At 40.1% G+C, this 22046-nt stretch overlaps 1 protein-coding gene across 3 annotated transcripts; it reads right to left on the bottom strand.

Annotated features, from left to right (window-relative positions):
* Nucleotides 1-531: 531 nt before the first annotated feature.
* NDUFS1 (NADH:ubiquinone oxidoreductase core subunit S1) lies at nt 532-22043 on the bottom strand. Of its 3 annotated transcripts, XR_014228323.1 has the most exons (21): nt 21956-22043; nt 21684-21844; nt 20610-20677; nt 20281-20372; nt 18725-18832; nt 17478-17554; nt 17304-17385; nt 17066-17196; nt 16147-16332; nt 15538-15672; nt 15013-15127; nt 13863-14008; nt 13123-13251; nt 11170-11299; nt 10507-10667; nt 8731-8885; nt 7954-8129; nt 7080-7214; nt 6808-6880; nt 2420-6491; nt 532-1503 (listed from the first exon to the last, which is right to left on the bottom strand). XR_014228323.1 is itself a non-coding variant. In XM_082313422.1 (20 exons), the coding sequence occupies exons 3-20, from the start codon at nt 20671-20673 to the stop codon at nt 6400-6402; spliced, it is 2187 nt and encodes a 728-aa protein (XP_082169548.1). In that variant the 5' UTR covers nt 20674-20677; nt 21684-21844; nt 21956-22043; the 3' UTR covers nt 532-6399. The 3 variants fall into 3 exon arrangements, 2 of the variants coding, with proteins under 2 accessions (XP_082169548.1, XP_082169549.1); XM_082313422.1 differs by having other exon boundaries at nt 532-6491; XM_082313423.1 differs by lacking the exons at nt 21684-21844; nt 21956-22043 and adding an exon at nt 21484-21666 and having other exon boundaries at nt 532-6491.
* Nucleotides 22044-22046: the final 3 nt, after the last annotated feature.

Below are 22046 nucleotides of genomic sequence, written 5' to 3'. Positions count from 1 at the left end.
TCTGGGGTTCTCAGCAAATAGTTTTGTAATGTCAGCGTCTTGGTATTATTCCTTGAAAGACACATACATTCTGAGGAGACAGTTCCAATGTCTTAATGCTTGTGGAAGAGATCAGCAATTTATTTAAAATGCAGGTGAATATTGAGAAGGGGAGAAACAACTCTTAAGTGTGGAGATGTTCATCAGAGACTTTCATATATAAAGCCACATTTGTATAGAACATCTTGTCTTCAGGCATTTAAACACTGAAAAGGGTGACAAATTAAATAAAAACCAAAATTATGATTACGCACGTTCTTCTAAGAAATGTCTTGAGCAGCAGTTTTATGTGGTATTGGTTTATTTAATTGTGGTAAGCTCTGGGGTCAGGCTAACCATTAAAGCCCAGCATAATAGTATTGCTGAAAAATGCTTATTCTTGTTTTTCAGCAATTCTTTAACATGGAAATTTTATTGCAGTGCTTATCTCTAGCATATTTGGATTTCAGTTATCCTGTCTGCTGCAGTAGTATGTATTTGATAACTGGCATGCTTTTTGCCACTTTTCCAAACATTGAAGTAGGAGTCTCTATACTAAAAACATTGTCTACAGTCTAAGGATTTTTCTTTAGCAAATACACCCAAGTTGTGGCATAAATTCAGTTTCTTCATTTGGCTGCTAAACCCCTTCAAACCCATGTTTTAGTGCACTCCTACATGGCAGATAGCACAGCTGAAAGTATAGGACAAGACATATGTAGAACAGAGTAACTTTGCTTTGCTTCATTTAAAGTCATAAATGCTACCAGAGCAACACAAAGTACAGATGACTGGCCTTGTTTTCCCGAGTCTTAGGGGCTTCATTAAAGCTTATTGGAGCAATGGGAATTTTGCTGTGGATTTCAGTAGGAGTATAGTTGCAGAAGTGTTTAACCAATTGGGAGCAGACGTATGCTACCTATTGCATGATAATATAATTAATTGATAGTGAACTGTACTGAAAATAGTAATTAACTAAGTCTTAACTAATCTGTTCTTCATTATCAATGTGTATTTTAATCTGCATTAAATAAATGATATTGTCTTCCTAAAGCTCAGCAAAGACAAAATAATAAGACTACTAATTGTGGGAAGGCTGTCCAGAGTACTTGACAGGCATCTGTGGAGACTTCTTTAAATAGAAGACAAATGAATGGAATAAATTGTCCCAGCAGATTGCTCTAATACAGTCCCGCTTTACCGGGAAGCCCACTGTTAATTCAAAGTATACTATTGTATTTTTACTATCTGCTTCTGTCTATTGATATTTCATTAACTGTAATTGTAGCAGTTAAGCTACCTACTTTATCACCAGTCCTTCTTTCTGCTATTAGTCCAGTTAGTCATTTACTTTCAGGTTAGAGGGGTCTTGGTCATCACTGCAAATTGGAAAGATGGGAATTCCCACTCTGGACCAAATCAGCGATCTCTTAGTCTTCTGAAAGCAGCCAGTATAAGATGCCTCAAACAAAGGTGTGGAATATCCTGTGACAGATAATTCAGAAATGAAAAGCATGCAGGACAGGATTTTTCAAAAGTAGTTGGAGTTGAGCTAACATCAAAGCATAAGGCTTAATTAGTGTCTAGGGTCATGAGATCCCAGTGGATTTTGAAAGTTATTTGTTATACATGAAGCTTTTTGCTCTTAGTATGTTTCTTTTTGATGCACGGTTCTCATCTCTGATCCATTTCAAACAAGCACAGGGGTACAGAAGGTGACAAGAAGAAATAAAATTATTTCTTTGAAATATTAGTTAAGTATATTCAAAATACAGTATTAGCATCAGAGTGAGGAGGTGTCTCTACCAGCTATTATGTCTTACTACGCAAAGAGGCCTCTCAGTCTCAGGAGGCTTCTCAGCATTAGGCACTGTGAATGGATGCTTGCATGTAGCCCGAGGAAAACATTTATTAACAGCGTTTAGCATGGTAGGCTTTGCTGATTATGGAGTCACTCGTGGAGAGTTTGATCACAAGGTTTTACGTATGTCTCTCACGACTCTCTCTGCCGTTCCCCTGTTGTGCTCAGCTGTGGGGAGCTGAGGATAGCCAGGTACTTTGGGACACATTGCTGACATCGTTCCATCAGCTACTATGCGTTACTGTAAAACATCTTTTGGATAAAACCTTACACAACAGAGAGGACCGTGACTGGTATAAGCCCCCACACCCAGCGAAGGATTCAGTGTTTGTTTCTGAACAAAGTTTTCCTTGTGACTCTCTGTAAACTTCAGTGTTTCATTCCCAAAGGTACCTGTGCCCATTTGACATTTTATGAATAATAAATAATTATCTGTTAATATCTATTAATAAATTAATAATTGTGTTTTTTTTTAAAATAGGAATTTAAAAACTGCTTCTTGAGCCAGGAAACTTCTCAGGTAGCTCTGGGAGAACTTACCCTGTAAAACGTACTTGTACTTCTTGTACTCCTGATAAAAAGCTTACTTCAGTTGTCAGTGAAGTCCTTAACTTTTAGGCGCTCTCCGTAATTCCCTGCTTACTTATTGCTATGTTTTTTCCATGATGGTAGTCACTTCTATCAGTTTGCTTGTTAGCACTTTTTCTGCTCATGTCCTGTCAGTGCCTTGAAAGAGTCAGTCTTTCAACCCTTCATCACTGAAGGTGATTTCATCTAATTGCATATTCGAAGGACAACAAAACAAATCATTATTAAGAGACTGTCTTGTTTTGGGAGAGGATGTTTTGGTTTAGCCATTGTTTAGAGTATTTTATGAGGAGCAGGCGTGTGGGGACAGGGATGGAGATGAGATTTTATTATCTTTTCTCTTTGATTAAGGCTGATGCCAGGCTGCTGCTCTGCTTTTTCTTCAGCTCTGTGAATCTGAGCTGCTTTTCTGTCGGCTTCAACAGTAATATACAGCACATCCCCCCACTGAGCAGATAGCAGCCACTGTCTTGCAAGAATCTATCAGCCTCAGAAGAGGCATTGATCCCAAGTCTTTTACTTCCTGGGGAAATGCTACAGACACTTCCTTTTCTGCCTTGAGCTACGCTGCAAAATACATTTAAAAAAATGAGTCAGTTACAACTATTTTTATGAATGGCCTAGTTTTGTTGGCTGTTGCAGAGTCTTGCTGAGAACATACCTCAGTTTGACTTGACTTCCATTTGGGACCACGTTGTCTGGTTTCTTTTTATTGAAGAAGCTAAATTGCCTGAGATTTAAAGCAGTGTCCCTCTGGAACTGTAGGGATGTACCCATGGGATGCTGGTGCTTCCAGGAAGGTGGCTATTGAACAGGGTTTTTTAAAAAATTTTTTTGTTTGTTTTAAAATCACAGCTTTAGACTTAGATGCTTAAATCTGCCCGCAGTATTTTGACAAAGTTTGTTTCTATTTAATCTGACTGTTGGTGTTAACCTGGCCTAAACTTGCTTGAAAATATAAGTGCTTAGTAGGGTTTTACCTTGAATTAAGACACCCTTTTCCTTCTCCACTCCCCACAACCTTCTGCTGAAGACAAGTCTACATAAAGGCAAGGTTTAATCTAAGCCGTGTTTGGGGTTAATTGCTTGCACGCAGGAGCTATGTTCACACCGTGCTGTGTCGAGAGAAGAGGATACTTAATGACTAAACCCATCCATCTCTCTCCCAGCTCGGCAGCTGTTCTTGCTCCTGCTGTCCGTGCAGGCAGGAGCGTACAGGCAGAGGTGAGATGAAGGCTACTGGACCGTAACTGGCAATGCAACCAGTGAGACATTCTGCCGTTTGGCCACCAGGTGGTACTAGGGCTGCACTTGGGGAATTGAATCTCCTTCCGTTCTGGTCTTAGCTTTATTTTAAAGTACAATAAATCCCCAGCCCACTCCCCAACAGTCTGGATAAACGCACCCACCAACGTTGCATTTGGAGGTTAGCTGCATCGGCAGAACTGACCGTTCAGGCGATGTATCACCTAGCTAATAAGCCCTTACTTTAACAGTCAAGAACAATACTTTGAGCATGTTCATCTCCCATCATCCCAGCAACTCATTGCCTTCTCATAATGCTCTGCTTTCATCTGAGGTTGCAGCTTCAGAACCAGCAAGTAGTAGCACTGTTAACTTTTTTTTTTTTTAAATAAACAGAACTAAGTTGCATAAATAGCCCTGTTTCTGTAGATTTATCTTCCAGTACTTTGCCCAGGCTACATCACCTCCATTCCGTTGCAGACCCCTACTATCCTTTTATTGCTAGCTGGGCAAAAGTCCACACGTGCACTGGCTGTCACGCCACCAGAACAAACAGAAGAGATAAGGGAAGGGCTACACTGTAAACTCAGTTGATAAGAATGCTAATTTAGATTTCTCTTTACTGTCTAGTTTCCAACCGTCAAAGTTGTAGAGAGCCTTGTCGCTATTATCAAGTTTGGCTGAAAAGTTCTATACTCGGTGACTAGTTAGGTGGGGAAGAGGGTAAAAGCAGGACAGACAGCACCACACGTACTTCGTATCCTTTTTGTCTTTCAAGACAAGGGCTGGATACTTCTTGAATAGAAATAAAGATCTCCTATATACACTAACTGAAGGATGCAGAGCTTTCAAAAAAAGAATCGAAAAGTAATGTGTGCCAGAGCTCCCAGAGTTAAATAATGCTGTAACATTTAAGGCAAAAAAAATTCTCTAAAGCTTTTGAACCTTTATACATTTTGAAGTGAAGAAGTGATAACTGACTTCTTGCACAGCTGAAATTATTCCTCTGTGTTTGTACAACATGGATTTTCAGGAAAAAAATAAGGTTTTCATCCTAGGAACCTGAGAACCAAATGTTTTACTGAATATAGGATTCAGCTACACCCTTTCCTCTTAAAGCTACCATCTGTGAGAAGAGCCAACTGCCTTGCTTTGGGCATATGTTCTCACACACATTCTTCTTTTGCTATGTCCCTGCCATAAGCCCCTCTTCCTCCTAAAGAAATAACATTCCACAAGGACAACATGAAGGTTTTATGCCATACTTGGTCACACACGTGGACATACACACTATGGGGTCCTGTGAACTGCCACATTAAAAATAGACTACAGTATTTCTAGACGTCTCATTAACACGCATAGTAGTATCTTTGAATAAAGTGAATAGTTGTCTTTGGTTTTGTACCACCGAGAGAACTGATCCTGTTGGTAACTGGAAGATGGCAGGCTGAGTGAAACAATGTTCAACATTTAAGACTTAGTCAGCTAGTTTAAGGACACGGGGCTATACCAGGATAACCAGGGAGAGTTTTCTTCCTGGGAGAAGGAAAACAATTTTTTAAAAATTACTTGCTTGTTACTGAAAAATTTCAAGCACAGAAGAAAAAAGGAATTCTATAAAGCTAAGGCTTCTATAGCAGCACTCTCATGCACTCAGTATTATTCTACACTGGAAAATGTAGCTTTTCCTCATGCAAAATTAAGTTTGTTTGTTTGGTTTTTTTAATAAAGTTGGAAGTGATGGCTTTATGATACTGTTCCCATTTGCATGATTCCTGGAAGGATTACTCTAAACCATATTACCCTAATAGCCTGCTGAAGAGAAAGCTATCCTTCGAAGTTACATTAACCAACATAATAGAGGAGAGAGTTGCTGTTCTGAAGTCATTCTAAAGCTTAGCAAAACAAAACCCACCACACGCTACCCCTTCCCCCACTTTGCTATAAAAAGATCATTGCACAGAGAAACTATTCTGAGATCTTTTCTGTACTTGAACTGGTTTAGCTAAAAGCCTTTATCTTTTTGCTAAATTTTTAAAGCAGTTCAATATAAGGAAGCTGTGCGAAAATTGCTCTTCTTTTTCACGACATCAAAATTATTTTTAGTTCCTTCTTGAGTAGTTTCTCAACTGAAATGAAATGGAGAAACATACAAATATCTAGAGCAGTGATAGGTCTGAACACTGACATAAACCAAGTATGCTTAACTCAAAAGAGGGACAACTTGCTCTAAAAGTGCAAAAATAGGACGTTCACACTCTCACCATTGCTTAAAATTAAAATACCTGGATACTTTGGAAGAATGTTACAGTTTAGTATTTTTGCCATGTAGACTTGTTCCTAGCAAATCAAGACTTACTGAGTCTGAGTTGCTTACTGAGTTCTTTTCATGCAAGAAGCCTGAGCTATATGAATTACACAGGTCATGGATTGTTTGGTGTTATAATTTATTTGTATACAATCATCATGTACTCTGCCTCTGGGTACAGTAAGTTGAGTGCTGCATGTTCTCTCAGACACAACAACAGTCCTATAATGTTATGGGACTATTCGAACTGATGAAAATGTGAATGAAGAAAAGAAAAATACAACGACCTAGCAAATAGATTTTGGAAAAAAAAAATATCAGTCACAGCAGTTAACTGCAACAAATACTTGGATGGAGGTGGTAGCAGTCTGATTAGTCTCTAGCAGCTGGCTGGCTCTTCCACTGCATGAGCACCTTCAACAACAGCTTTCACACACTTGGCCATTGTCTGGGATGCTCTGCTGATTGAATCTGAAAAAGAAAATCCAAACACATCAGTGTGCTACAACTGTTCATTTTCAAAATTGTACACAGACACAATATAAGAGAGATTTAGTACAGGACTGAATAGAAAGAGGGTAAAGAAAATTGCTTAGTTGAAAATATAGTCCAGTAGTCTGTGCTTTATGCAAATTCCACATCATTTTACTGGAAAACTTTGTTTCTTCAAAAGACTCAAATCCTACATATCTTAGTAGAAAGCTTTAGATGCCTCGTAAGAATCTTACTGTAAAGCTAAGTAAAATGTATCACTGATTTCAGAATGGAAAGGCCATACTATACATACCTGTCATATAAAAGTCTTTTATTGTGAGCTGAGGTGGAACAAGAGGATCAGCAAGAAGCTGTTGCTTCACTAACTGTGGCAGGAAAGGAAAAAAAAAGAAAGTCAGCTTTATGATAGGAACTTGTTACCAAAGCATTTGTTTAGTGAATTCTGCATTCAGTGCAGGCCAAAGAATGCTTGTAGTACTACATATGAAGAAGGCCCATTTCTTTAAAAAGCATCAAGCTATGCAACAGCACTATATCATGCCCAGATGCTTCAGTTTTGGTTACCTTTGACAATTCATTTGCCTGGTTGAAGTAGTTAGCCTCTTCCACATCATCATATCGAACCAGATTAGGAGATACTTCTTCTAAACGCTTCCGTATTTGATCAAGGTTCTCATAAGGCAAGGTCATACCAGCCAACTAAGAGATTCACAGAAAGAAATGCCATCAAGTCTAGGGATTTAATACATAGTGGTTTAGATTACCAATCCATTAACATACCTAAAGTAAAATCAGGAAAAATCTACACTCCTGAAAACAAAGGCAGTTATAATGTACAAACTGAAGCAAAGTCACAGTATTCTGTTGGACCTCTGATGCCTACAGTTAAGACTTCCCCATTTTAAAAAAACTAGGCTGTCCTGTTTGCTATGCAAAGGAAAAAAAAGACGAGAAGTACTTTTCTCCTTCCATACAGATGACACTTGTCCTTTCCCTAGCTTACCACCAAATGTGATAAAAGTTGAGGCAATTATCAATGCATCTTGTTCCCAGTGACTAGTGAGCACTTATTTGACCTTATCTAATGACACCAGATCCTGTCCTCAGAATTCATGCTGTTTTCTTTCCAAAAAGCAAGAAACTGCATCCTCCCACCAGTTTCCTCTAAAGCACTTCATGAAGATGGGCAGAATTTGCAGACAAAGCTTCACCATTATGCATTCCAGTAGCATGCAACAGCTACAACATTAGTTGTAGGAAACAATGTGATTTAATTCACAGAATTAACAAAGGATTCAATACAAAACATTACTTCTTAAGACTACAGTCATGTATTTCCCTGAAAACGTACCTCTTTTTTGGAAACACTTTTCAATACAAAAGGAACTTAACCTCTCAGTATACTTTTATTACAAGCAATTTGTAACAGCAACAGTACCTCAGAGACAGCTCTGATAATTCTCCAGTCTTCCCTTGCCATCCCAGGAGGTGTTACTGCTACTCTTGTCTGCTGGGCCCTACCCTCAGTATTCACGTATGTGGCCGCCTTCTCTGTATATGCTGCTCCTGGGAGAATAACATCAGCCATGGGAGCTCCCACATCCCCGTGGTGTCCTAAATACATGGAAAGAGGAAACAGTATACAACCATATAAGACATAAGTAAGTAAAAATAAAAATAAATGCTTTAGTGACACAATACAGAATTTCTGTGTTCCCAGAAAAAAGGAGTTTCTAAGGTTCGCTTAACCAGTCATATAAAAGCTATTAGGCTGACTGCTCTGAGGTCTTACTCGCCTAACGCTTTGGGGTGAATGAACAGACTACAAGCAGTAGTAAATGGTAGTTCAGTGTCTATAGCCACTCAGCTTTGGGGGGCTCCTGGAACAAGGATGCTTAGTGAATTAAGATAAGACCATGTTTTGGTATGATGGAACAGCTGGGAAGCAACATCCTGTTGTCTGCCAGGTTTGAAGCTATGCTCCAGAAGACCACACTGGTTTATGTTCCCGTATTACTCATCAACAGTTTCTCATTTTTACCTAAGAAATAGGTAACCAGTATCTCAGTTACGTGTTGGAAGTTCTATTTCTTGGCAGAAAATAAAGGCTACAATTTATCAAAGGGTCAGATATGTTTGTAAGAATATGCCACTATTTAGGCTTTCTCTCCAGCTATTAGATAGCAACGTTCCTTAATTTACATCTACTGATTACCTTGATAGATGATAAAACAGTCCTTTGGCAAATCCTGACGTGTTATACAACCTGAATCTGCTCCCAAGAGATACAATACTTTGGGAGGATTTTTCCTAATTGCCTCCACTCCTGGTTTGAAACCCAGATCCAAAGCAGCTACCTGGCTTGCAACCCTGTAGGAACAAACACATTACGACTTTAAGTTATTTCAGAATTCTCACTCTCCCATCAGAACAGACCTAACTTCTTTTTTTGACTAAATACTTAGGAGGGACATAAGAGGTCTCTAACAGTAACAGGACAAAAATGAAGCATAAAGGCAGCTGAAAATTTTGACAGAGTATTTGACAAAATATCAGGTTGGTTTTGCATTTTGACAAACTGATGCCATTTGAAGCTTTCACTGGGAATCTCGCATATTTAAGATGAGATAGCAAAAATAAACGTCAAGGCCTAGTGGCAGGCAGCTCACTTGTCATCTGGAACATCAAGGTTCACATTTCAGCTACAAATTGAACTCAATGGGCCTTTAATTGAGGGCACTCACATGGAAGATGAAAGACCAGCTACTGGACCATCAGCTACTCTGAAGCATCTAAGATTTCAGACCACTATTGCATCACTATTCATTTATTCACACATAAAAATACTTTTAAATGAATGAGATAATCATTCTCATTTTCCAGCACTTTTTCTTTTCCAGAGAAACAGTTTTGCATAATCCTGCATAATCAGATGCCAGACTTACAATAATATTTAAAAGAAAAAGGATTCTCTCTGTACAGTACAGACCTCTCAATGTTACCCATGTTTGTCTGACATAGTCAGACATATGGGTTCCAGTAAATTAAGTTGCTTTTTACACTTAAGGTAGAGAGGATGGTGGACCAAAAGTATGAAAGTCGATAATATGAAAGACTGCCAAACTACATGTAAAAATGGTATCACGAGTGTTCTTTAACTCATCAGTGTTTTGGTATTAAATGTTTCAGTTTCGACAGCAGGATTTTATATTCAAGTTCCCTTCAGAGGACCAAGCCCTGCTCTTGCTATAATAGTTTTACATCAATGAAGCTGCTTCTGGCAGAAGGACTTTGTTGAATCTCTGAATCTGAGCACCACTACATTTGCTGAAATAATTTTTCCTTTACAGAGGTTGTCAATTTGACAGACAGTTTTAGAAAGAGAGTAGGGAAGGACTGTCCCAAGAGAAGCTTGCCTATTAAAAGGAATAATATCCCAATAAACTGAGTAACTAAGATCAAAAGCCCTAAAATGAAAAGCTTTGAAGCTTTTCTATTAACTATTCAATTAAGAAACTGCACAGTAAAAGGAATATTGTAAGAAACCATATTATTTAAATATAATTTAAATATATTAATTGCCATTAATGTATTTGCCATTTTGTTTGGTTTTCTTCCTCTAGATAAAAAGCAATCATTTAGCAAGTGACACTAGTCTGCTATGGATTCTACTAAGCACTGTGGTATGTTATTAAGCTCTCTTGTATTCTATACCTCTAAATTTAAACTGTAAATTCTACATTTAAATACATTTAAATATAATAGATCAATAAAATCTCATGGAGAGCCTGAAAAGTTTGCCAGGTCAAGGAACCCATTTTTATTAAAAAGTCTCTGCTAGTTTGTACTTCTATTTTTTATATTCCCTACAGGTTCTAACCTGATGAGCCGCTTGTGCGTACACAAAGAAATCTGAAAATATATACGTTGTGGTAACTTGTGTAGGCACAGCGTGAATGCAAGTGGCTCCCAAAAAAGCTTTAAAGCAAACCTGTGGAGGATGTTCATGACTTTCCACTCGGAACCAACACCGCTCTTAGTCCTGGCATTTTGTGCAATGGTGGAAACAGCAGCATGGATAGCTGCTCCGTCACTGCGCTGCAGTGCTGCACTACCTACCACCACCATTGGCTTTTTGGCCTGGTCGAGGACCTGTGCAAGTAAAGAATCAAAAAATTCATTCCAAGGCTCTGAAGACAATTCTTGGTGCAGATAATGTAATAAATCAATGTAACAAATCCTGTAATTTCTACATAAGTCTTCCACGCAAAGCTACGATTCTGAAGTGGTCATTGTTTCATTAGAGATAAAGCCAAGAGAAACTGCTGTAAGCAGTACGCTACCCTGTCAATACAGAACTATACTCTTGATAACCAGACATTTCAGTGGGAACACCAGTGGCTGAAACAGCTTGGTTTATATCAAGAAATGTTTCAGGAGTTTCCTGCACCACAAAGTTTTACACACCTGAATATATTAAACAGCTCACACATACTTGGTGCACACTGATCATTACCTCATCTCTGCATTTGATTAATAGCAAATAACCCCATATACAACATGGTACTTCTCTTCAAATCTATCTCTGTGGGGAATTCAGATTATTATTCAATACATCTGAAATTTAACAGTCACACTCTTAAGTTGTGTGTACCTTGGAGAATGCATGTTTTCCAGAAGCAATATCCTGGAGTATCTGTGGGGACTCTCCTAGATGGTCATATGTGTAGGTCAAATTCACAGGAGAGCCAACAAGGGCCACTTGCAAGTCATTGTGAAGCCAGCTGAAAACACAGCAAACATTTTATAAAAATCAGAGAAATAGAGAGTTTTAGTCAACGAAAGCCACTAGTAATAATGTTAGCAGTAACCTGAAATAGGATGCAAATACTTTCAAGGGAATTTAAATGGCATTAATTGTTTTGGTAACATGCTTCATGTTCATGCTTCATTTTTCAATTTTAGTATTATTTTGACTGTTAAACAAGCTTAAGGTTTTTTTAGGACTACTTCTCTACATACATTCTGAGACCAGTGCAGCAACACGCCTTACGTGAGAAGTTCATAACTCAATTCCCTCCTCCCCTCAAACCTTTGCCAATTCAGTGGAAAAAAAGATTGCACAAAATGAGGTGCTACAACTTTAAACCATCTTTTCCAGTGTTGGGCAAAAACAAACAAGACAAAAAAAAAAAAACCCACACCTACAGCTACTATTAAGTTTATTTAGCTTGACTTAACTCGTAGTTACTTCAGAACTGAAGTAAGTTGTAGGAGGAAAGAATTCCTTGTATCAGAAATAGTGTGGCCAGCAGGACTAGGGAAGTGATCATCCCCCTGTACTCAGCACTGGTGAGGCCGCACCTCAAATACTGTGTTCAGTTTTGGGCCCCTCACTACAAGAAGGACATCGAGGTGCTGGAGCGTGTCTAGAGGAGGGCAACGAAGCTGGTGAAGGGTCTGGAGCACAAGTCTTATGAGGAGCGGCTGAGGGAGCTGGGGTTGTTTATCCTGGAGAAGAGGAGGCTGAGGGGAGACCTTATTGCTCTCTACAGCTACCTGAAAGGAGGTTGTAGGGAGGTGGGGGTCAGTCTCTTCTCCCAAGTAACAAGTGACAGGACAAGAGGAAATGGCCTCAAGTTGTGGCAAGGGAGGTTTAGACTGGATATTAGGAAAAATTTCTTCACCAAAAGAGTTATTAAGCACTGGAACAGGCTACCCAGGGAAGTGGTTGTGCCACCATCCCTGCAGGTATTTAATGTAGATGTGGAGCTTAGGGACATGGTTTAATGGTGGACTTGGCAGTGTTAGGTTAACAGTTGGACTGGATGATCTTAAAGGTATTTTCCAATCTAAATGATTCCGTGATTCTATGAATTTGACAGTGCTCACGGTTCTAGAAATCCACTTATTTCTTAGATAAGCAGGGAAAAAAATTCAGCTGGTTAGAAATTTTTCCTTTTTTTGCAGCCTCTCATAGCACAGACTTCTAAAAATACATGATAAATTTCATTGCATTTTTTGTCTCAAAATTTTAAGGCCACTATTGTTTAAAATGGTGTATTTTTGGAAGATCCCAGCATTAGGACAGACAGGGCTTTTATAAACCTCAGTTGTCTCCTGCTGACATATCTTGTTGAAGTTGAATTAGCTATGTTCAAAAGTTTAGGAAAGCCACATTACTTGCCAAAGAAAATGTTAAACTTGAATGACTGCTTCTAAAATCGGCAAGTCTGATTTGTTACAACAACAATACAAAAAGCAGCAAACTGATGCTGAAAATAAATCTTTAAGGAATACACTTTAACAAATTTCTACAAGACAGAAAATCTGAGGTGTCTGTGTAATGTAACAAATGAATAAAAGCCTAAGTATATGAACTTAGGTAAAATGTCAAAGTGAGAATGAACAAAACATAGCTACACACTGCAGGGAGAAGAGACCCCCTTTTCTACACATATATCACCATTCCCTTTACTAAAAGGTGAACTAAATCCAGTGAGTCTGTCTGGATGCACACTCTCAACTTACTGCCTGCGGCTCCACCTGAGCATTGTATCAAATCCAGATGGATTTGCATGCTTATTCACCACCAAGGAAGACAAACCTCTTTCGAATTCTAGCATTGAAAAGCGGTGCCTCAAAGCGTGGATTGGTGCCAACCAGAAGCAGGACATCTGCCTCCTCCACTCCAGCAATCTTGGTATTAAGCAGGTAGTTAGAGCGTAAATCTGTGCTATAACAAAAAGATTTAAGAAAGAACGGGGATGAGAATTCAGTAAAGGGATGGAATGAAGATGTGGTAAAGATTCTAGATGCTCAAAATATTTTTTTCATCTCAGGTGGAGAAAGGGAAAGAAGAGATTTCTCAATCTGAATTACTAACTCAAATAAAAAGTAAGAGCCTCTCTTTCATGAGTATCGGAGACAGCAAAACATTAAAGGAATTACAATGTGGATATTTCCTACATTTACAGTTATTGTCAGCCTTCACAAACTTCATCTGCTATTCCACAGTTTACAAGGTCATAATTATACTATAGTTTTCACAACAAAAATAGAAATAGACTAAATTATCCAACTTACAACAGTGTAACTGGCTTTCGGTAGCCTACTGTTAAACTGCAGCAGCCTCAACATAAAGTGTGCAACCCTTGCTGTAGTAGAGACTATTTATCAACTCACAATCCATAAATACTCTCTATAAATTATTATTGTAAATTCAAACAAAACCTGCTAATGCATCAGCAATTGCTATCCTTGGTCATGTCAGAATCTTACCATGAGATGATCTGCAGACTGGAAAGTTTATTAACATACTAATTACAGTACTGCCTGAACTCTTACCCAGCTCCAGCAGTAGGGAAGACCTCTTCGGTGCAGAGCATATCACAATTTACTCTATTCAATAAGTCTTTCAGAGCTATTAGCGCTTCTGCATCCACCAGTCCTCCTACAATTGCTGCTACTTGCTTACCTTCGACAGCCTGTAGCTGGAGAGAGAGAGAAAGTATAAACATAAGCAAAAGAAACCATTGACATAAATTCCCATTTGGCCCAGGTAAATGTTTGTTACATTAGGATGTGCCAAAGCCAGCAGTGCAATCCGCTGGCCTGGAGTAGCACAAACTGATCCGCAGTGTCTGACTTCTGCAAGGCAGCAGCTCTAGCTCCTTCAGAACTCATGATAAGCAAAGAACAGCTCTTGGTATTCTGTGCAAGTCTCTCTCACTTGAGTTATTGCTCAGATATGGCTAATTCTCATTTGGTGTGGTGAGGAGAAGAAGATTTGTGAATGCTTTTATTTTAATGAAACTACAGTGTAGACAGAATACGAACTTCCACAACACTAGCTCAGGTAGTAAACTCAACTCAAAAGTATTATCTGTGAAGCAATAGCTTTCATAACAAATCCCACTACCGTACCACGGGCAGAAACATCCTTGAGGAAAGTTCAATTACAGTTATTCAATTCTACTTTGTCCCACATAAAATTTTTAATCAAAACCCAGAGCAGTCATGCAGCACTTCATTTGAGCAGCAGAATCAATCACCACACAGAGAAAGCACTGAGGCAAGCACAATTCAGATATAAGTAATACAGAATTAATGGCTTTGATGGCAAAAGTGGTGATAGCACAGTTTAAATAAATTTAAAGAACTCTTCAGATAGATCAGAGTAATTCAGGAAAGTTGCTTCCTCCTAGATTTCTGAAGGAAGAGTTTCATTTCCTATTTAAATAAAAGTAATTTCTCTCCCAATGGCCCAAATGAAATCATGATAAGACAAAGTTTTTCAGATGGTCTAATCCATGAAACAGGAAATAATATTCAAAAGAAGAAATTTAAAGTGGAAATACAATGGATCAGAAGTCAAATGCTCCCCTCTAACCTTAAAGAAAAAAGCCCTTTTCTATATGACTTTGATATTAATCATTGTAATATGTCCAGCTTTAGAAATTAATTTTATGCTACATATATTGAAAATTGTTCTTACCACACCAGCAACACGAGTTAATACATCCTCCCATGAGGCATAAACAAATAGTCCTTTCTCATTTTTGATCATTGGCTGAGTAAGTCTCTGACGCTTCAGACCATCATAAGCAAACCTAAGTGAACACCACTAATATTATTAAAGACCAAAGACAAAGATAATTGTGTATACTAAATATTTTCTAAGACTGAGTTTTCTAACAGCTTGCAATGATTAGAAAAGAGAAGCCCAAGAAATATTTCCCCTGAAAGTTTAACTTTTCCTTCTCAAAAACAAGCAAAAAACCCTGTCATACAAATAAAAAAGTTAATGTAAAAAAAAAGCTACAAAAATGAAAACATTAGAAACTCAGTAACTTCAATGACAATATTAAAAACATGTTTTATCAATTATTCTTCACTATAGTTTTACAATATTAACAGTGGAATCCAGAAGTCAGTGCTACTGTCCACATTTCTGGTTCTGCAAAGCATGCCTTTAACACATGCATAAACGCGCACGTGGGTACAAACACCTCCCACCCACCTTGTTTTGTCAGATATCCATTCCTCGTTGATATCTTCATGCAGCCTTGGCAAAATTCTCATCACTTCTCCAGTTCTCGTGCTCACTACAATGTTGCTTCCAACTGCATCAAGAACATCAATTGACTCTACCTTCCTGTTTAGAACAAATAAACTATTTGCAGTTTTCTATATACAAGCAGCAACAGACTGCATAACAAACAAAACAAAAAAATAAAGTGCTGTAGGTTTAGCTTTAGATATACATGTAAGAGTTTAGTTGCACACGATATTTTAAAAAAATCCTCAACAATTACTGAGTTAATAAATTTGAATTTTCCTTTATACACATTTTTTTACTGAGCAATCAGCACAACCTACAAGTCCAAACCATTTTAAAGTAAAAATAAGGGAAGAATAGTCTACAAACTACAACACTCTTCCTTTTCTTGAATGAGCTGTGAGTAAATAAGAGAATTTGTGTTAGATTCAGTCTATGGAAAAGCCTACAACAAAAATGGAGAGCATAAAAATCAGAGAAGACCCTTAGTATCATAGAGACATATTCTAAGATAAAGTGTATGACAGAAACAGAGAAAGCTGCATCTTCAGTATGAGTTAAGATACGTACCTTGTCTCCCATGGGCGTGCAGTAAAGGCATATGGCTTGGAGGTAAGAGCACCAACTGGGCAGATGTCAATAATATTTCCTGATAACTCAGACATGAACATTTTTTCAACGTAAGTACCAACTTGCATATCGTTTCCTCTTCCAGTTGTTCCCAAGTCATCTACCCCTGCAACCTCACTAGCAAACCTGGTAGATGCAAAAAGAATGAAAAACAAATCTGGAATGTACAACAGCAACATAGCACATTTTTCAACCCTTATCTCATTTTCTTAAGATAAAACATTAGCCTTAGTTCATACACCTGAAAGAAGAAAACAATTGTTCAGATGCATTAGTCAGTGCCATCACATGCAGGACTATACATCTGCAGAATTTCATTCAGATGGGGCTACAAAACCCATGTAGAGTTAAATCAAAAAACAGCGCAGTTCGGTGGTCATTGAATTTCACAGTCTGAGTGCAAGATTAGTCCTAACTAACAAGTTCTTTCTAGAACTAGGTGAGTACATTGTATTCTTTTCCATCTGGCTCAAGTTTGCTAGCACTGAATCTCAGGACTACAGAACAGCATAAATACAGCTACCAGAGACTGTCAAGAATAAATAAATCTTGCAACTGTGGCTGAGGAAGTCACTTAATGTTTTAAAATCCATTCTGGCACTAACACCATGGGACCAGTTCTGCCCTGTAGAATTCTCATTTCACTTTCATGTTTTGGCCATCTCTGTTACCTGCATGACAGCTGTCTGGTAGCTCTGGGAAACCAGCTGTCAGTCCCTACCAGAAATAAAATTCTTAAGTACAGTCAGAAAATAAGAAAAATTGACTGCCTCTCATGGTGTTTCTTTCACAAGTAAGAAACTGATATAAATATGCCTGTTCAGTACTCTCTCCAGTGAAAAATAAAGGACATCATTACCTGATACATCGAGTGCACTGTATACACCGAGTCATGATTGTTTTGACTAATGGGCCAATGTTCTTGTCCTCCACAGCACGTTTTCCCTCTCTAAATCTACTCCTATCACTGCCAAACATCATCGATTGATCCTAGAACACACAACAGAAAACAGACATATCCAGGCTGCCAGAAAGCACAATTTCACGTAAGAGAAGGGTATTAATACATGTCTACGCAATTTAATTGGAGCTTGTACCTGTAGATCACATTCTCCACCCTGATCACAGATAGGACAGTCCAATGGGTGATTTGCCAGCAGGAACTCCATCACACCCTCTCTGTTGGGTTCAGGAATTAAAGTTAATGTCAGTTTTACATCGTTTAGCAGATGGCACAACTAATCAGCTATAGGAGGCTAAAAGAAAGGTACCTTGCTTTCCTGGACTTCTCAGAGTTTGTCAGTATGTTCCAGCCCTTCATAACTGGCATGGCACAAGCAGCAACTGGCTGCATTCATCATAAAAAGCAAGCATGAACACAGCATATTTCTTCTCAACACAGGCACAAACCCTAACCTCCCCCTCCCCCCAAATTCTTACACGGACATCCGTTATTAATTTAACATGTTGTAAAAATAAAAAGGTATTTGCAAGGGAAAAAAAAGAAGAAAATCTAACTAATAGTCACTAGAAGCCATATTTATTAATAATCTGCTATATAAAAAGGTTAATTAGTTGTGATGTATTCATTTTTAAAGTTGAAAATTTTACACTTTTGGGTTCCAATTCAAGTAGTTAATAGCAGGACAAAAGTCGGTTGTAGCAGATATAAGGCAAATCAAAGAGATTCAGCAGAGATCTGGAAAACCTCTAGAACGGAAGTTCAGAGTATGCATCATTTTAGACATTTATATGGACAAAGCCTATACAAAGAGTCTTGGAATAAAATTTTTCAGAAGATTACTGCAAGATTAACAAAAACTCTTGCTCAGAAAACGAATCCCTCCTACTTTTCAATTACATCATGAGGCAGACCATCATGATTTCCATCTTTAGTGATAACCCAACATTTTCAGAGACACAAAGCTCAAACTATGGAATTCAAGTTGAGGTGAGCTAAAGAGTTTCATATGTGAACATAAATGTGTAATCCAAGACTGAACTCCAAAAGAATGCCTCAACTATCTGCACAGATTTCTTAATACTGCTGAAGACAGCCTTCAATCCTGAAGTCAATTACTATTTTAAAACAGACATCAATGGTACATAATGCATTAAAATATAAACTGCTAAACAACTGCAGTCTCTGCGTAGCTAAAACAAACCTGCAGACACTAATCCTACAGCTGAATTCATACAGTATCTGAAATTTACTGTTTGTGTAATATCAGCTGAAAATGTGTGGTTGAAGCCTGAATTACAGAAAATAAAAATATATCTGACTGAAAACACACAGCTATCAAATGCTTATGTCCAGGAGCAAGATAATCCATAAGAGCCTGAGAACTGACTTTGATCCATAGGCTATCACTGCGGTCCAATGGGAAGAAAGGAAAATCCTGCTTCGAGCAGCTGAATGACAACAATTTGTGTGCTAACGACAGTGCAAACAATTATTTACAAGATTTAAACTAGGCCCTAAGCACAGCAGAAAACTGTAATTCCTATGAAACAATACCTTGGGAGCTTTCTCTATTTCCACAAGACACATCCTACAGTTTCCAGCAACAGAGAGACGATCATGGTAACAAAAACGAGGTATCTGAATTCCAGCCTTCTCACAGGCCTATAAAGAACAAGAAACAATGGAAAATTAAATTTTAGTTAGACCTTTCAGTTCCACCTCATAAAACATTATTCAGTTTTTCAAAGACTAACAGTGTAAAGTCCTCAGGAATATAGTGCATTCAACTTTTCATCTTAAGTGACCATAAATAAAAAATAGTGATCAAGCAGAAATATGTCAGATTATCAATGACAAATACATTTTTTCCAAAATTTGTAACTGATTGAGGAAATGAGAACTGACCTCTCTTTCATTCTTTCCTCCAAGAATAGAGAGAATTCTCTCTAATAGATAGGACTCTAGCAATAAAAATAACTTTTTAAAGAAAGCATGCACTATTTAAAGAAAAGTGCATAAAAGAGGAAAATTTGAAAAATACAAAGGAAACAACAATGGGCATAATGACTTGTGATAATTCAACACCACAGATACTCTCTATAAAGGTACTGGAGCATAGTCAATCTTCAACTTCAACAGAACCTCAAACTCAGAAACATTCTTCCATGATATGTCTGAAGAAGAGATAGGAGGACAGAGATGACAGATTTCCAGAGAACAGATGAAGTCGGCCTTTCCTGTGTAAAATCCCCACGGCTGATGGGATCTATGCTATAGTGCTAGCTATGCCTGCCAGAAGAAACACCACTGAATTCAATAAAACAGAACTAACAAGATCTAACTTTTCTGATCATTTCTACAAAAAATTAGCACATGTAAGAAAACCTAAAAAAGCTAATAAAAACCAGTATTTAAGAAAACATTGCATTAGACTCCCGCTGGGGGGATTCTAATGCCTAAATAAATTAGTAACTTGTATCCAAAGAACGAGGGATATATTTTTAAATAAACACTGTGTACTTTAGTGTTCTAGCTCACTATACCACATCCCTATTTAATGGCTTCTTAAAAGAAGTTAGACTGGAAAAAGATCTACTTTAAATTTTGACCTGAAAAGCAACAGTGCTGAGTACAGGCTGGGAGATCCAGGTTCCATTTCTTCCCACACCAAGAATAAAAGCAGCAAAGGATCAGCATTCTGAATCATAAGAACTAATAACCGAAAGGAGACAATCCCTCATTTACCTGAGACGCCACTTTAATAAGATACAAAATTAACGGGTTCTGAAAGACTACCAGGTCACGCAGAGTTCAGAGCTAGAATTTCAACCAGAATTTATCAAAGTCCGTTATTGTATTGCATAAATTTTTGCAGCTGGGATTCAAGCTGCACGCATCTTCTTTCAGGCAATCATGGCAGATACTTCTTTTTCAAACACTGAACTCCCCAAAGGATTTCTGCCATGTGAAATTGTATTAGTCAGTGAAAACACCCCTAAAGAATCGCAAGAAACAACGCAAAGGGGTTTTTTTTGCTATATAGAATAGAACATGCTGCCAAGAAGTGATTTGGGGAGTCCAAGAAAAATTCAGCATGCCACTCCCCACACCTGAAGTACTGTGGTTCCTGGGTTCACCAATACAGGATGGCCATCCACAAACACCTCTATTTGGTTGCTGGCTGCTGTCGCAGTTGTACGTCCTGAAAGACATGGGAAAAAAAACCCAAAAACTTTCAGTTACTGCTAGAGGCAAACCGTCAGACCCCACGCTCCGTATCTTACAGTTATACAGTACTGATACGATTCCACTTCTATAAACAGCACAACATAGAATTCCAGAGCTACAAATGAAGCATGCATACACGTCCTTCAATAAGTCAATTACACATACATTAACTTTTTCACCATATACACACGAATAGAATAGCGACACTCACCACACACTTTGGAGGACTGGGCAACCCCAGCTAGGGCCCTGCGGACAGCAGGTAGTCGAAGCATGGTGCTTTGATAAGAGAGAAAACAGCACTGAGTTTTTATCAGTTCAAACGTTTGCTGACAGGTTTTAAACAGGCAGAGTAAAAACTTCTGTACCACTTGCAAAAAAGTACGTACGTGCCAGTACGTGCAGGGGAATACAACGTTACTTTCTTAAACTACATGATATGGCTCTCTTTTTGTAACTAGCTATACTTTGTACATACATATGTCACCTTACAGCAGAAACGGTGCAAGTCACGGTGATCAACAGCTGGCAGCCCAGCGCCAGCCCTGACGCCGCCAGAGCTGCGGCAGGAGGGAGGAAGGCCGAGCGGCCAGCGGGAGCGGGCGGCAGCGCCACTGCACCCCGTCCCTGTTTACAAACACAGGCAAAGGCACACCACCAGCGCTCGGCGGCGGCCAGGAGCCACGCAGGCTCCCCGCCTGCAGCGGGCCAAGCCGCGGGGCGCCTGCCCGCCCCGGGCCCCCGGGCCCCGCTCCGCAGGGACGGCGCCGCGGCCTTGCCGGACGGCGCAGCTCGGCGGCGGGCCCGGCGTCCCCATCCCAGCCGGCGAGGGCTCCCAGGCGGGCCCGGGGCGCTCCGCCACAGCGCCGGGCCGAGGGCACGGCCCGCGGCAGCGCCGCCCGGCGCGGGGGTCACCTTGGAGGCGCCGCCGCCGCTGCCCGCCGGGCAGCCCCCGGCCCGCCGCGGAAGCCGTCAAGGGCACCGGGAGCGGCGACGGGAGGAGGGCGCCCGTAACGGCACCGCCGCCACCCGCCGTCCCCGCGCTGCCGAGGCGCCGCCGTCCCTGCCGCGGCCGCCGCCGTTACCTGGCGCGGGACAGGCGGCGGCGGCGGCGCCCCGGCCTTCCCCGCGGCTGCACGGGCCGCCCTCCGCCTCGGCCTCTATGGCGGCGGCCTCGGGCCTTTCCGCCGCTCCCCGGAGCCCGCTTCGGCAATCTCCGGAGCGGGCGGCCTCAGCGGCGCGCGTCGCTTTCTGACGCGCGCGTTCGGCAATCTTCGGAACTAACCGCTTCGGGGGTTTCCGTCAGCTTGTCGGCGGACGATGGAACTCGGCAATTTCCGCCGTTCTCCCAGCGCCCTCTCGGCCACCGTCAGGCGCGCCACCCTCGGCAATTTCCGTCCTCTTCCGCTTCTGTCTTCGTCCAACTCCGGCAACTTCCGCTGGTGCCTGCGGTGGGGGGGGGGGGGGGGGGGGGGCGGGGAGGGACGGACAGTACGGGGAATGCTACAATACCCTCGTAACACCGGCGAGCTTCCTGGGCTTTGTCGCTAACCTCACATTTATTACTCCGATCCTTCACGCAGCTCCGATGTCCTGCCCGCTGCAGGCCCTGCGCTGGAGCCGCCAGCTTGTCAGGAACTACTTCGCG

Source organism: Platalea leucorodia (genome assembly GCF_965183815.1).
Source record: "Platalea leucorodia genome assembly, chromosome: 5".
NCBI classification, from domain to species: domain Eukaryota; kingdom Metazoa; phylum Chordata; class Aves; order Pelecaniformes; family Threskiornithidae; genus Platalea; species Platalea leucorodia.
The sequence above is the reverse complement of the archived record's forward strand: the minus strand, read 5'-3'. Positions and strand labels throughout refer to the sequence as shown.

Bases quoted from the DNA above. Each gene is read 5' to 3' on its own strand.
- NDUFS1 (XM_082313422.1), bottom strand. From the start codon at position 20,673: ATGCTTCGACTACCTGCTGTCCGCAGGGCCCTAGCTGGGGTTGCCCAG. The intron at 16,333-17,065 runs GTAATGATGTCC...TGCATCTACCAG, and splicing joins CAGTGCACTCGATGTATCAG to GTTTGCTAGTGAGGTTGCAG. The intron at 11,300-13,122 runs GTTTGTCTTCCT...CTGTGTTTTCAG, and splicing joins AATGCTAGAATTCGAAAGAG to CTGGCTTCACAATGACTTGC.